At 44.3% G+C, this 15,781-nt stretch overlaps 1 protein-coding gene across 1 annotated transcript in view; it reads left to right on the top strand.

The window, feature by feature from the left end:
* The window catches only part of LOC126473332 (protein Skeletor, isoforms D/E-like), a 337,232-nt gene that overhangs the window by 250,632 nt on the left and 70,819 nt on the right, over window positions 1-15,781 (top strand). Inside the window, exon 9 of the mRNA XM_050100317.1 lies at window positions 6,032-6,227. Within this exon, the coding sequence (XP_049956274.1) occupies window positions 6,032-6,227 (196 nt within the window). The remainder of the gene's footprint in view (window positions 1-6,031; window positions 6,228-15,781) is intronic.

Raw genomic sequence — 15,781 nt, 5'->3', positions numbered from 1 at the left:
AAGAAATCAGAAGTAGTTCGACGGAAGACGCTGTAATGAAGGGTGGCACCAGTTGAAAATAGATGAAGACGTCCAGGTGGAGACACGAACGTAGTAAAAACACTGACGAAGACACTATACACAAACGGAGAGACACTGACGCACGGAAAACACTGGCGACGATCTTCGGCGAAGCACTCACACTGATGAAGGAGGGGGGGGGGGAGGGGGAGGGGGAAGGAGGGGCTGCCTCCAGGTCAAAGAGAGAGGTAGGAGGGCGGGAAGGAGGGGGGGGGGGTGGAGCCAGTGGGTCTCGGGCATGGGTGTGTGTGGTGTCCTTAGGTTAGTTAGGTTTATGTAGTTCTAAGTCTAGGGGACTGATGACCTCAGATGTTAGGTTCCATAGAGCCATTTGAACCATTCACAAAGGTGTGTCGCAAGCAAATGGCAACATGCAAACAATCAGTGTCCTTTGGTATGTACAATTTCAACGCAAGCAAAACAGTTCAGTGCATAAGTAACTGCTGTAGCGTTAGTATGACGGCTAGTCTTCCAATCCGGCGTCGGCTAGCCGGTGCGGCGCTTATATTCTCTTCGTGTAGATGCCGCTCCTGTCGTGGTGTCGTCCTAGTCAGCGTACTATTGGCCGAAGTCGTCTCTCAGCCCTCTCTGCTCTTCCGTTCTTCATCGTCGTGCCGGCGCTTGTCGTTACGCCGGAACAGTATCCCTGCTTAATGGAAGTCTTCTAAGAAGGGTTTCAGCTTCAGAGGAGGTCAGGTATCCAAGTAGAGAAGGAATTAGCATATTTCATCAAAATATAAGAGATATTAAAGTTTGTGAATTTCTTGACTCTTGACATTATTGGTTTACCGTAGCACCACTTAAATAATTTGACAATTCAGGGGTTTCCTTTACCAAGATACAGATTAGCTGGCTGTTTTTTAAAGAGTTCCTTGGGGGGGGGGGGGGGGAGTGGCAATGTGCGTAAAAAACAGTACTCGGTTTGAGACCATAGACTTATCACGGCATTGTACTGAACAGGTATTTGAATGTTATGCAGGGGCAGTTGAATTTAGTGAAACCAAACTTCTAATTGTTGTTGTTTATAGGTTCCCTGACTCTGACTTCTGAGCATTTCTGCTCAAGCTAGAGAGGGTCCTTGGTTCACTTTATAGGAAGTACCAAAAACTACTTATACTTGGTGACTTCAATATTAATTTTGTATGTGACCGTGCAAGAAAAAGGATGTTGAAAGATCTCCTAAACTCATATGATCTGATGCACTGTGTTTTTTCCAACCAGGGTGCAGGGGAACAGAGGCACAGCTATAGAAAATATTTTTATTCGTTCTTCTTTACTAGATGGGCGTTTTGTTAGTAAAAGGGTGAATGGCGTTTCAGACCATGAGGCATATATTTTAACACTAAAAATTTTTGTACTCAGGCAAATGTTATAGATAATTAGAAACTATTTAGAAAAGCTAATCCAAAGGCAATAGAGAGTTGTTAAAACCTAGTCAAGCAGCAAGAGTGGCAGGATGTTTAAAGTGCCGATAACATACACGACAAATGCTTCCCTTAACTCATTTCTCATGCTCTTTGAAAGTTTGTTTCCATTAGAACGTTCTAAACAGAGTACTAACAGTAAAAGGCAGCCTGGGTGGCTGTCTGATGGGATAAGGTTCAAATGGTTCAAATGGCTCTGAGCACTATGGGACTCAACTGCTGAGGTCATTAGTCCCCTAGAACTTAGAACTAGTTAAACCTAACTAACCTAAGGACATCACACACAACCATGCCCGAGGCAGGATTCGAACCTGCGACCGTAGCGGTCTTGCGGTTCCAGACTGCAGCGCCTTTAACCGCACGGCCACTTCGGCCGGCTAAATGGGATAAGGATATCGTGTAGAACGAAGTAAGAATTATATAAAAATATTAAAGTAGTCACAATCAAGCTACGGTAGCCCATTTTAAACAGTATCGTAAGGTGCTTAAAAATGTTATTAGGAAGGCAAAGAGTATGTGGTACGCAAATAGAATAGCTAATTCACAGGATGAAATTAAAACCATATTATCAGTTCTAAAAGGAAGTGTCTTGTCAGGAGCACAAGGTCGACGATATAAAGTAAGTTAGTAGTAAAAATATTTCTGTTACTGATAAATCAGAGATATTAACAGTATGTAACAATCATTTTCTGAGCATTGCTGGCGAATTAAATAAACACTTCCACAAGGAATCATATAACCTTCTTGGACTTTTATGTTGTAATTTCATGTACTGACACGTTCCACGGCCTTGGAGCTTTGCTCCTCAATTTGGTCCTACGGAACTAGACTTGTAAAATAAAATGAAATAAATCGTTCCCGAACTCTACGGCTGCTGTACATGCTCGCAGTACACAATGTTACAATGTTGTAAAATGTGTTCATGTCCTCCCACATTTACCGTTATATTAAGCACAATAAGGGGACCACACGCTAACACGAGAAACATCCCCATAACGTAACACCACCTCCTCCTATTTCAGTGTTGGCACTTCAGGCCAATGCTCTCCAGAGATTCACCACACCCGAACCCTTCGAACTGACTGCCACAGGGTACAGCATGAATCATCACTACAAGTCACTCGTTTCCGTATGTCCATCGCCCAGTGGCGCTGCCGTCTACGCCACCTCAATCGTCGCTTAGCAGTGACTACAGGAATGTGTGGTTTAAGAGAAGCTGCTCGACTATACTGCTCTTTAATTCCCTACGCGCAGTCATTGGGCTAGGTGGACCGCTGGTAACACGTTTTGTGGTAAGATGGCCCAGCGAAAACCGAACACAGATCAAGCATGAAAACATAATGAAGGTGTACTGAACTGTGAAAAAAGACTCAAAATAGAAACAGTGAACGGCCCAAGCTCAAGAAATGCAACATCGAGAGAATTGGAAGAGCCACGTTTTCGTGGTTGTGTGGTCACGGTGTGGGACAGCAAAGTAGAAGATCCGTGTGCAAATCTCCCCTCGTGCCCCATTTTTTCACAAAATTATGAACTGTCGGTCCAGTTACTGATGTGTCTGTTCTTCTTCTGTAGTCTTGGCAACTGATATTCAATACAGTGGTTATAGACACGACACATGTGGCAATTATAGATTACCACCGCAAGTAAATGTGATGAATAGCAAGAAGAGGCGAGATGCCGCATAGACCTCTGACAGAAATGAAAACAACAAATAAACGGGCTTGTACTGTGTTGCAACAAAGGAATTCAAGAGCCATCACTTTCAAAACGGAGCACTCAACTCATAACATGTGGTACTTGTGCAGAACAAATAAGAGGTACAAACGTCCGGATGTCCCTTCCTTACAATTCGTTGTTGCCAAGGGACGTTACTCCACGACACAGACACAGATTTGAATGCAGCTAACAGACACGTCAGTGACCGAACTGACAGTTCATAATCCTGTGAAGAAAGAAAAAAATAATAATGGGGTGCGAGGGAGATTTGAAGAGGATCTCCCCTTGCACAGTCCAACACAGTGACCACACAACCATGACGCTGTGGCTCTTGCAGTTTCCTCGATGTTGCACATCTTGAGCTTGGACCGTTCGTTGTTCCTATTTTGCTTCTTTTTCACAGTTCAGTACACCTTCTTCCTGTTTTCATACTCGCCTGTGTTCAGTATTTGACGGTCCATCCACTGGGCCATCTTACCACTAACTGTTAGGGGAGTACGACGGCTAGTTTCCCCCCGTCAGGAGTGATTCCTTCTGATGATTTCGTGCTATTTTTTACAGTCATCTTCTGCAATGCTCAACGTTTTGAGTCCGTTATTATATGAGATCTGCATGCTCTTAGTTCAGCTGTGCTTGTTTCTTCAAGTTTTCACTTCAACATCAGATCAACAACAGTCGACTTGGGCAGCATTAAAGGGGTTGAAATGTCCATGGTGGATATGTTACTCTTGCGACACATTCGAAGACAATGTGTTTTCCTAGCCGATCCTTTAGGCTGTTACTGCTTCATTACTGAGAACACAATACTCCCTTCTTTTATTATGGCAGTTACGGCTGTCGTGACGTCTACTGGTGAATTCCGCAATATATAGGGGTGTTCGGATACTTCTGATGAGATTGTGCACGGTTGTTGATCGTCATTATGCCTCATACAGTCATACAATGAAGAACCAAAGAAACTGGTACACCTGCCTAGAATCGTATTGGGCCCCAGCCAGCACGCAGAAGTGTCGCAACACGACCTGGCATGGACTCGACCAATGTATGAAGTAGTGCTGGAGGAAACTGACACCATGAATCCTGCAGGGCAGTCCATAAATCCGTAAGAGTACGAGGGGGCTGGAGATTTCTTCTGAACAGCACGTTGCAAAGCATTCCAGTTATGCTCAATAATGTTCATGTCTGGGGAGGTTGGTGACCAGCGGATGTTTAAACTCGGAAGAGTGTTCCTGGAGCCACTCTGTAGCAATTCTGGAAGCAAAGGTTATCACATTGACCTGCTGGAATTGCCCAAGTCTGTCGGAATCCATAATGGACATGAATGGATGCAGGTGATCAGACAGAATGCTTACGTACGTGTCACCAGTCAGAATCGTGTCTAGACGTATCAGGGGTCCCATATCACTCCAACTGCACATACCCCACACCATTTCACGGTCTCCACCAGCTTGAACAATCCCATACTGGCATGCAGGGTCCATGGATTAATGAGGTTGTCTCTACACCCATACACGTCCATCCGCTCGATACAATTTAAAACAAGACCAGGTAACCAGTTTCCAGTCATCAACAGTCCAATACCGGCGTCGACGGGCTCAGACAAGGCTAAAGCTTTGTGTTGTGCACTCATCAAGGGTACACGACTGGGCCTTCGGCTTCGAAACTCCATATCGATGATATTTCGTTGAATGGTTCGGAAGCTGACACTTGTTGATGGCCCAGCATTGAAATCTGCAGCAATTCGCGGAAAGGCTACACTTCTGTCACGATGAACGATTCTCTTCAGTCGTCATTGATCCCGTTCTTTGCCGCGCGGGGTAACCGAGTGGTGTAAGGCATCTTGCTATTGTCATCGCGGCTTCCCCCGTCGGACGTTCGAGTCCTCCCTCGGGCATGGGTGTGTGTCGTCCTTAGCGTAAGTTAATTTAAGTTAGATTAAGTAGTGTGTAAGCTTAGGGACCGATGACCTTAGCAGTTTGATTCCTTAAGACCTTACCACAAATTTACAAACTTTCCCGTTCTTGCCGGCCGGAGTGGCCGAGCCGTTCTAGGCGCTACAGTCTGGAACCGCGTGACCGCTACGGTCGCAGGTTCGAATCCTGCCTCGGGCATGGATGTGTGTGATGTCCTTAGGTTAATTAGGTTTAAGTAATTCTAAGTTCTGGGGGACTGGTGACCTCAGAATTTAAGTCCCATAGTGCTCAGAGCCATTTTTTCCCGTTCTTGCAGGACGCTTTACCGGCCACAGTGATGTCAGAGATTTGATATTTTACCGGATTCCTGATATTTACAGTACACTCATGAAATGGTCGTACGTGAAGATCCCCACTTCATCGCTACCTCAGTGATGCTGTGTCCCATCGCTCATTCACTGGCTGTAACACCACGTTCAAACTCAATTAAGTCTTTATAACCTGCCATTGCAGCAGCAGTAAGCAGTCTAACAACTGCGCCAGACACTTGTAGTCTTATATAGGCGTTGCCGACCGCAGCGCCTTATTCTGCCTGTTAACATCTCTCTGTATTTGAATATGCGTGCCTGTACCAGTTACTTTGGCACTTCAGTGTATAATGGCAGGTACGCCTGTCGTGACCTCTACTGGAGAATTCCGCAATACATAGGGTGTATGGATACTTGTGATGACATCGTGCACGTTTGATGGCCATCATTATGTCTCACACAGTCATATTAACAGCAGTTTGCTTTGATGTGCTCTGTCATCCCTCGAAGCTTCTAGAAGCATGGCCCTGCTTTTACTCAATAGAAACGGCTTTGGCTGCAGAAACTTGTCTACAGAGTCAACCGCTGACTGCGATCGTGGTGTTCACAGGAGGGTACTAACACCGTGCTGCCTCTGAACGCGGCGCTGGTGAACGGTTACTCCATCGTGACGTTCCAGCGCCACCTGCGCGCCCGCGACGAGCTGGACCTGCCCGTGCTGACCAACCAGAGCCAGGCCGTCATCTGGGCCGTCGGACCGCTCAACGATCGCCGAGAGGTCTCCTTCCACCACACTTTCAACAAGCGTAAGTCGCATGCTCTCGTACTTCCCCCTACCATAGAGGCCCAAGTAAAAAAAAAAAAAAGAAAAATCACAGAAAAGAAATACAAAGTCTCTCTCTATAGGTCAATGCAGAACGTGTAGAGCTCAATGTAGGTTAGCGAGTTTCAATTACACTGGCAGAAATTAAAAGTGTTAAACCATTTGTTGTGTACATAGTTCCGCGTAGTCAGCGCGTACACAACTTTCCAACTAGAGCGCGCCCCGCTAAGCACAACAGCGCAGGCGCAGTGCTCGTCCGTCTCCGCACTACGAGATGGCGCTGCCGTAGAGACGGACCAAATTCTGCTTCCGCTGATCCACGTATTAATATGTAACGCAGCCAATGAGATTGCTGCTTACGTAGAACCTTTTCTCCTCGCGGATCACACTCGCGCAGTGATACATGAATGCGCGAGGTATTATAATGAGTGTACAAATCTCCGAGTAGTGAGTCTGCATTTGTCTGCACCAGTCTGTACCAGTCTATAGTCAAGTTTCAGTCTGCCCCTAATAAGATTACCATATTCCTGTACATAGGCATGAAGGTAAATGTATAGACACTTTTGTCAAGTATCAGAGATATATGTGAGAATAAGATTAACGTACCAATACCAAAGGAACTTCAGATTTTCAATTGTAAATAGCATCCAGAACCAAGTTAAGTAATTTTTATGCTTGTTAAAATTTTAATAAATGTGTGTGAAAATTAATCAAGTTCTGTTTAAAGCTGGTCACCGTCAATCTGCTACTCAAAGCGTGCAAGCAGCATTTCTATCGTCTGACCTAACGGCAGAAGTTAAACAAGCCACGATAAGACCACGAGAGATATTGCTGACACTCGCCTACTTCGTTAGAGCGACAAGTCAATTAATCTGATGGTGTGTGTACTGAAGGTCTTACAGTATGCACACCACACCATTATCTCCTCGACCAATGCTATCAAACTGATGCTGCAGTACCTAAATTACTGTAGAATATGTTGATTAATATGTCAACCTTACACATACTTCTTGCTGGTACTTTAATCTCAAACAAAAACCATACTAACAGATAAAATGAGCGAAGGCAGAGCAATGGAACAAGCATTTAGTGACTCTGATACTAAAATTTTGTCAAACTATCTGACTAAAAATCGTATCAGGTTTTGGTCTTGCATAAAATCAGTAAGCGGTTCGGAATCATCTATTCAGTCACTCAGTGACCACACTGGTGTCGAAACGGAAGACAACAGAGAAAAAGACGGAAATACTGATTTCGATGTTCTTCAATAGTTTCACAGTGGAAGACCCTAAAACGGTCCCAATTTCCAGTCATCATAAGAACGTCAAAGTTAAAAAAAATGTTCAAATGTGAGTGAAATCGTATGGGACTTAACTGCTAAGGTCATCAGTCCCTAAGCATACAGACTACTTAACCTAAATTATACTAAGGACAAACACACACACACCCATGCCCGAGGGAGGACTCGAACCTCCGCCGGGACCAGCCGCACAGTCCATGACTGCAGCGTCATAGACCGCTCGGCTAATCCGTCGCGGCAACCTCAAAGTTGAGATAGTTGATCGTGGAATAGAAAAGCAGCTATAATCGCTTACTAGTGGAAAGGCATCAGGACCAGATGAGATACCTATAAGATTCTACAACTATCATGCGAAAGAACTTGTTCCCCTTCTAGCAACACTTTAATCTAGTTCGCTGGAGCAACGACGGATGCCTAGCGACTGGAAAAAAGTGCACGTCATACCCGTTTTCAAGAAGGGTTGTGGGATAGATCCAAATAATTGTAGGCCTATTTCGTTGACGACAATCTAATGTAGAACTATATAACATGTTTTATACCAGACGATTATGGTGTTTCTGAAGAACGAAAATCTCCTCTGTAAAAATGAGCACGGATTCCGCACACAAAGATCCTGCGAAACACAACACGCTCTGTTCTTCTATGAGACAGATCTAGAGCACTATAAACAACGTTGCTCAGGTTGATGCCCTAATCCTTGACTTCATGAACGTATTTGACACCGTCCCGCACCGTCGTTAAGGAAAAACAAATACGAGCATGCCGAATATCGGACCAGATTTGCGATTGGATTCAAGACTTCTTTGCAGACACAACTCAACACGTCGCTCTTAATGGAGCAAAATTGGCAGACGTAAAGGTAATTTCCGGAGCACCCTTAGAGGACGTGATAAAACCGTTACTGTTTCAAATGGTTCTAATGGCTCTGAGCACTATGGGACTTAACATCTGAGGTCATCAGTCCCCTAGAACTTAGAACTACTTAAACCTAACTAACCTAAGGACATCACACACATCCATGCCCGAGGCAGGATTCGAACCTGCGACCTTAGCAGTCGCGCGGTTCCAGACTGCAGCGCCTAGAACCGCGTGGCCACCGCGGTCGGCTCGTTACTGTTTACGAGGTATATAAATGATCTAATAGAAAGATTCCAAAGCTCTTTAAGACTGTTCGCAGATGATGCGACTGCCTGTCAGAAAGTTGCAACGGCAGAAGACAGTATCGATTTGCAGAATGGCCTGCAGAGGACTGATGTATGATGAAGGTTCTGGCGTTCCACACTTGACGTCAACAAACGTAACACATTCCGGATACATAGGAAAAGAAATCCACTATCCGTACTACTACACTACCGATGACAAATCGTTGGAAACATTATCTCACGTAGAGTAACTAGTAGTATTCCGGGCGGGAAGGAGCGCCTGGTCCCCGGCACGAATCCGCCCGGCGGATTTGTGTCGAGGTCCGGTGAATCGGCCAGTCTGTGGATGGTTTTTAGGCTGTTTTCCATCTGCCTCGGCGAATGCGGGCTAGTTCCCCTTATTCCGCTTCAGTTACACTATGTCGGCGATTGCTGCACAAACAATTTCTTCGCGTACGCTTACACAACCATTACTCTACCACGCAAACATAGGGATTACACTCGTCTGATGTGAGATGTTCCCTGGCGGGGGAGGGTGGGGGGTACACCGGGGGCCGAACCGCAGAATAACCCTGGGTTCGGTGTGGGGCGGCGGAGGGGTACAGTGGACTGCGGTAGTCGTCGTGGGGTTGTGGACCACTGCGGCTGAGGCGGGGACGGAGCCTCTCCGTCGTTTCTAGGTCCCTGGTTAACATACAATACAATACAACTAGTAGTAACTACCCAGAGCGGCTTTAAATGGAATGACCACATGAAACAAATAGTAGGAGAAGCAGTGGCCTGACTGAGATTAAAAGGAAGAAATGTAACTCATTTCATTCTTGTCTCGCACCATTCGCGAGTAGAAAAGGGAAGGGAACATCAGTTGGTGGTACGAGAAGTACACTCCGCCACACGCCGTCAGATGGCTTATGGAGTACTGATGTAGATGTAGATGATGAATGGTGTGAGCACATGACATGTATTACGTATGTCAAACGGTACTGGAACTTTTCCGGTGGAGATCGCAACACAGCATGTCCAGAGACGGTGCATGTGCAGCTTATCGCTTTTTTTCGTACCTTGAGAAAGGTTGAATCATTGGCATAAGGGGCAGAGAAGCAACATACCGTCAGATAGCACAGACAGTAGGCAATAGTGCTACAGCTGCAGAACTAGTGATGACAGGAAGGACAAATGCAAGAGAGCAGCAAGAGGAATGGATTCACAGCCTTTTTATGTGAGCACGTGAATGGCGAACATAGGGCCCAAGCCGTTGCATTGTTTTATGCTTTCCTATGCTTCTCTCAGTCTCTAGGACAAATTGCCTGTTGACAACCTAGCTTGCGGGCGGTTAACTTATGTTCTTCGGACCCCACATCTGGGTTTGACCGTTACCCTTTCAAATTACTTTTTTTTACGAAAGTGCGGATCATGCGAGGAAGGTTGGCCGCCACCCAACATGGTAGCCAGCCCATGTGGGGGATCATCACTCACCTGTAAGGTGGTGGCCCCAGACTGCATATGGAGCGCTTTATAGATGCCCGAGCGGATACCTCCCTACGTATACCGAAGAGCAGGTGCCCGTCCGTCTGGCAGCAGAGGGACCCTGGACAATGGTCATTAAGCCAGATGGCTATTGCTGCGGCTGGATGGCGCCCGTTGGGAATAGAGGGCACCTGGCGGGTATCTTGCACCATGAAAAGACGTAAGGTACAAGACGGTAGCCCGTCTGGCCAGTTTAATGTACAACGACGTTGTTGGATGATCGTAAGATTATGAAATTAATACTTGAGACACTACCTAGCTAAACTAGACCCGCCAGGATAGCCGAGAGCGCTAACGCGCTGCTTCCTGAACTCGGGTAGGCGCGCCGGTCCCGGATCGACTCCGCCCGGCGGTGTGCCGGCCAGCCTGGATGTGGTTTTTTGGCGGTTTTCCACATCCTCCTAGGTGAATACCGGGATGGTCCCCACGTCCCGCCTCAGTTACACGACTCGCAGACATCTGAAACACATTCACACTATTTCACGATTTACACTAGACTCAGACAGGTGGGGTACACTAATTCCGTACTGGGGGGTATGGGGTGGCGGCAGGAAGGGCATCCAGCCACCCCTTAAAATTAACCGTGCCAAATCCGTACTTAACCCTGCCGACCCTGCGCACAATGCGGGAGAAGGCGGTAGCGAAAGAAAGAAAGAAACACTACCCATCTAAACTACCTCTCTCCTGAATTAGTTTAGCATCTGGTCATTACATAGTTCCAAACTTTGCAAAATGACTAGCCACGAATAAAATGATACGAAGATTGTTTCATAGAGTAATTAGCCCTATTTGTTTTTCATAAAACTTGAAGTTACCATTTCAAACAAAAAATTATCTGCTCACACGAAATGACGGGCCTTTCTTTGTATAATTAATAGTTTCTAATGTGAAAGTACAGTCCATTTAAAATTTCCAGAAAACAACAGAAACTGTTATTGGCCAATGCCTATTGGAACTATCAAAAACTGAAACAATGACATTGTAGCACTCACACAAAAAAGACGTAATTCACATTAGCTTCCATCCATCCACTAAGTATTTAATCACAACAAAGATTTGCGATCTTATACTTCTGACGTATTGGAAATCATACAAAGTATCATGCAAGTCTTTGTCAAGATTCTCCATCGTCACGAAATTCTGGAAATATCATATGTCTTAAGGTACTTGGCAAGGAGAACTTCGATGCAAGAAGCTTTGTTACAGAACTAAATAAATAAATCAATGTACTCAAAACAGTTACAGAACATATACTGTAAGGCTTCGGTAATGGCTTTTCTGTTTATTTTTGTGTTAATTTTGCTGCTATGGTCTGTATGAGTCGAGCATAGGAGCTATGCATAGAGAACCCGCTTCGTTACAAAATAAAACTGTCCATGGGTCAAATATGAACACAAGCTATTCAGTTGGAAAACAGAAAATGTCGCTTGGAAATAATAACAGTATAAGTCGAACTTTGTTGTCTTACAGCCCTTCCCAAACAAAGCCTAAACTGATGCAGTCCGTAGCGTTCACAGTTTTGCTTGTTTCGCATTCACACTACAATAAGCATTGCTACGTTCCGTTTCCACATTAACTAAACAGGCAATCACTGAAATCGAAAACGTTTTCAGTTACGTTTTGCGATCAGTGTGCTTCGAAAATTACTGACTCACCAAGACGACACTGTAGTAAATATAGCTGTAATCCTTACAGTACACCAATCTTCAATCTATTTTCGAGATATGTGCGCGCATATATACAGTAAGCACACAAGAGACACAATTCTGAAAATAAATTCAGTAGTTGCGTAGCTTACAAAACCGTACACAAACTCTCTAGCTTTCAGAATAATTGTATAATGATTACACAGTGAAGGCTTTAGCGACCGGGTATCATAGTTGCTGATGAGTCTTCCGCGCTGTATGGCCGTGGTCGAAAAAAACGTTTCGGTTCCTGACGTTTCGTCCAGAGCGTCCATCTTTGGAGGTGCTTAGCATGATGATGAGTCTTGCCGACTGACGTGCCACAAATACTGTGTAAAATGGGAGTCGTCGAGTTTACTCGTGATCAGCAGAGATACTCTTTGTCAGAGATAAAAAGTTAACTATCGATTATGGCCTGTCAAAGATAAAAACTTATCTGTCGATTCTACAGAGTCATTGTCTACAAATCATTGAGATCCAAGGCTTCTTCTTTCCTGTTAGTATCATCACTGTGCTTATATGTTTCGATGGATTCTCTGTATAGTCGTGGATAGTAGTTTGACAGAGTAGATAAAATTTTGGTTTCGAAAAATTTCAATTCATGATTTCCTGACTGAAGAGCATGCTCTGCTATAGCAGATTATTCTGTATTCCCTAGTCGGCAAAGGTTTTTATGTTCTTTCAGTTCTGTATTCACGCTTCTCTTGGTAGTTCCAATGCAGAACTTTCCATAAGTACACGGAATCTTATCTACTGCACTTGCTACCAGAGTAGGGCGTTTGTCCTTTAAGAACGGAGTGCTTCACACATTTACTTGGTCTAAACCCGGTCTGATGTCATGTTTCTGCAAAATCTTGCCAAACCGATCAGTTACTTCTTTGACAAAGGTGAGAGAAAAAATGTTCTTCCATCGCTGTGTTTTATTGCTGTCACAAGCTGCGACATTGTTGCGAATAAAACAGTGACTCGTAATACAATAAGTTTCTTTAATTTACGTCTATGATCACACATTTTCTTGTTCTTTCTCTGTTCATTTCATAGGCTGCATTAATTAGATAATGTGGGTCATGCACCGTTACGGAATTTTATCATTCTTTTCTTGCAACGGAGAGCCGCAGGGTACGAGGGGCCCTCTGGCGGTCACGTATCTCCAGCCACTTCCCGCCAATGCGGTATTCTGGCGTTAGCGATAACAGAGGGCGCTGATTATGTGCAGCACTATGTTTTCTTTCATTGTGGCTTCTTTAGCGATTTTTTTATGGTTTTTAATATTATCCTGTGCGCTATCAAAGGTGTTTATTACTTATGTCATTATCTAGAATATTGGCACTAAAGCATATGTCAACTACTGTCTCTTAACTTTTCCTCTTTTTGACAATCTTACTTTTGTCGTGTTCTATTTCATTGCTTTTTCTACTGTAATGCCTTTTATACGTTATAAGCTCATTATAAACTTCAACTGTTGTACCCCCTTTATTTTCGCTGTTCAATTAATTATTGAAAACTAGTGTATGCCGACATTAGCGACATCTGGTGAACTTACAACACAAACATCTTGTGGCCACTGTACGGCAGCTTGTTTTGAACAGTAGTGCTACTGACGACATGACTCGTGCATATGATGTTATTTACATATATTTGACGATGCTGGTACTGATGCTTCATTTAACATTTGACGATGCCACTGTGGCTGCAGTACATTAGGACTTTGTTTTTATTAAACAGGTATGCCTCTTCATACTTATAGCGCACAAATGCATAAATGTCAGTAGTACTTTTCATCATGGTCTATTTATTGTTTTTAATCTGTAGACTACCTACGAGTGTATTTATATTTTTTACCATTTTTTGCTGCAGATCTGATGATGGCCACTATAGACCGAAACCGGTAATCGGTTAACAAAAAGTTTGTGGCCATAGACGTAAATTAAAGGAAACTTATTTTATTGCTGTAGTTTTTCCTAAAGTTATTTGCTCACAAACCCCTATTTACGCCTTTGCTTGAATAGTCATTCTTCTCGAAAGGCTGATTCAGATGTTTTAATTCGTCGTTCAGGTGTTCCGGAGTGCAAATTCTTTTGGCTGTTTCTTGGATGGTGGCCTTACAGCTCGGAAGACTTGTCAGCAACTGGATACTGACCACATAAAACATGGCGGATAGTACAGTAGAGCGTCGATTATCCGAACATCGGTCAACCGAACGACCGCTTAACCGAACTGTGTACTCGCTCGCACCTGTTACTCTCACAGCATACAATTCATCATCCCCCTCACTCCCAAACCAAGTTTCCCACAGTAGTCGCCGCACTGGGCCACTGCTGGCGGAACATTGCTTCTAATGGGGCCTTCACAAGGCGCTGCTGACAGGCCAAGCCGCCTGTCGCTGTGTTACAACAATCAGCACACTTCTGTCGGCTTGGCACTGGCAGTAGAAGTTGCGGCAGTATCAAAGCTGTTCACAGCAACAGCTGCTCCAGCTTAGAGTTAAGGCGTGCCGCTCCGCGCTGTTTGAAGGATTTCGCGCCCCCAAGAAGAGCTTCTCACGGTGCAAACAGTCACCTTCTGTTCTCCGTTACGACCACTCGTGTGCTGCTGCGTGAAAAAGTGAACTTGATGATACAAAATGCTTAAACGTAAACGTGTTGTCCTTTCTATGAGGGACGAGTACGAGATTATTAAAAGGTTAGAAGAAGTTGAATCTGCAACCACTTTATCCAATGAGTACAAGGTGAGGAAGTCGACAATTACGGATATAAAAAACCAAAAGACGTGCATAGCAAATTTTATAGCTATGCTTGATTCTACTGATGGATCAACAAGCCGTAAAACTACGAAGCTCGCCACTAACACAGATCTAGATGATGCTGTTTACAAGTGGTTTACACAAAAGAGATCGGAAGGATAACCTATCTCAGGTCCCATTCTGTGTGAGAAGGCAATGCAGTTCAACGAAAAACTAGGAGGGCCTTCGAACTTTAATGCGAGCACGGGCTGGCTAAAACGCTTCAAGTCAAGACACGGGATTCGTGAGCTTACATGATTGAAAATGACGAACAGAATGATATTCTTGGTATGCTAAAAGAAATAGACTGCCACGAATGTGATGAACAAGACGTTCATGAATGGATGAATATCGATGATGCAGATCCAGGACACCAAATCATGCAGGACAGTGAGATTGTAAACGTCGTCACTGATAAAGATGACGCCACCAGCAACTCATAAGTCAGTGCTCAAGAAAGCGAAGATGAAGGTATACCAACAGCTTCTGAGGCATTCACTTGTTTAGATACTGCCTTGCGATGGTTTGAAGCCCAAGATGAAAGTGACCAGTTTCAGATATCTGTGATGAAAAAAGTACGTAACTTAGCTGCTCGTAAGTGTGTAGCTTAGACAGACCAAAATGAAGGATTTTTTTAAACGTTAATTTTGTATACTGTGTGTATTGTTCATGCAAAATGCGTATGTAATATGTATATATTTTTGTTTAATAAACAGGGTGTTACAAAAAGGTACGGCCAAACTATCAGGAAACAACCCTCACACACAAATAACGACAAGATGTTATGTGGACATGTGTCCAGAAACGCTTAATTGCCATGTTTTAGCTCATTTTAGTTTCGTCAATATGTATTGTACTTCCTCGATACACCGCCATTTGGCCCAATTGAAGGAAGGTAACGTTGACTTCGGTGCTTGTGTTGACATGCGACTCATTGAAACTTCCTGGCAGATTAAACTGTGTGCCCGACCGAGACTCGAGTCTCGGTCGGGCACACAGTTTAATTGCCAGGAAGTTTCATATCAGCGCACACTCCGCTGCAGAATGAAAATCTCATTATGCGACTCATTGCTCTACAGTACTAGCATCAAGCACATCAGT

The sequence above is a fragment of the Schistocerca serialis genome, chromosome 4 (assembly GCF_023864345.2).
Source record: "Schistocerca serialis cubense isolate TAMUIC-IGC-003099 chromosome 4, iqSchSeri2.2, whole genome shotgun sequence".
Taxonomy (NCBI): Eukaryota; Metazoa; Arthropoda; class Insecta; order Orthoptera; family Acrididae; genus Schistocerca; species Schistocerca serialis.
The sequence above is the reverse complement of the archived record's forward strand: the minus strand, read 5'-3'. Positions and strand labels throughout refer to the sequence as shown.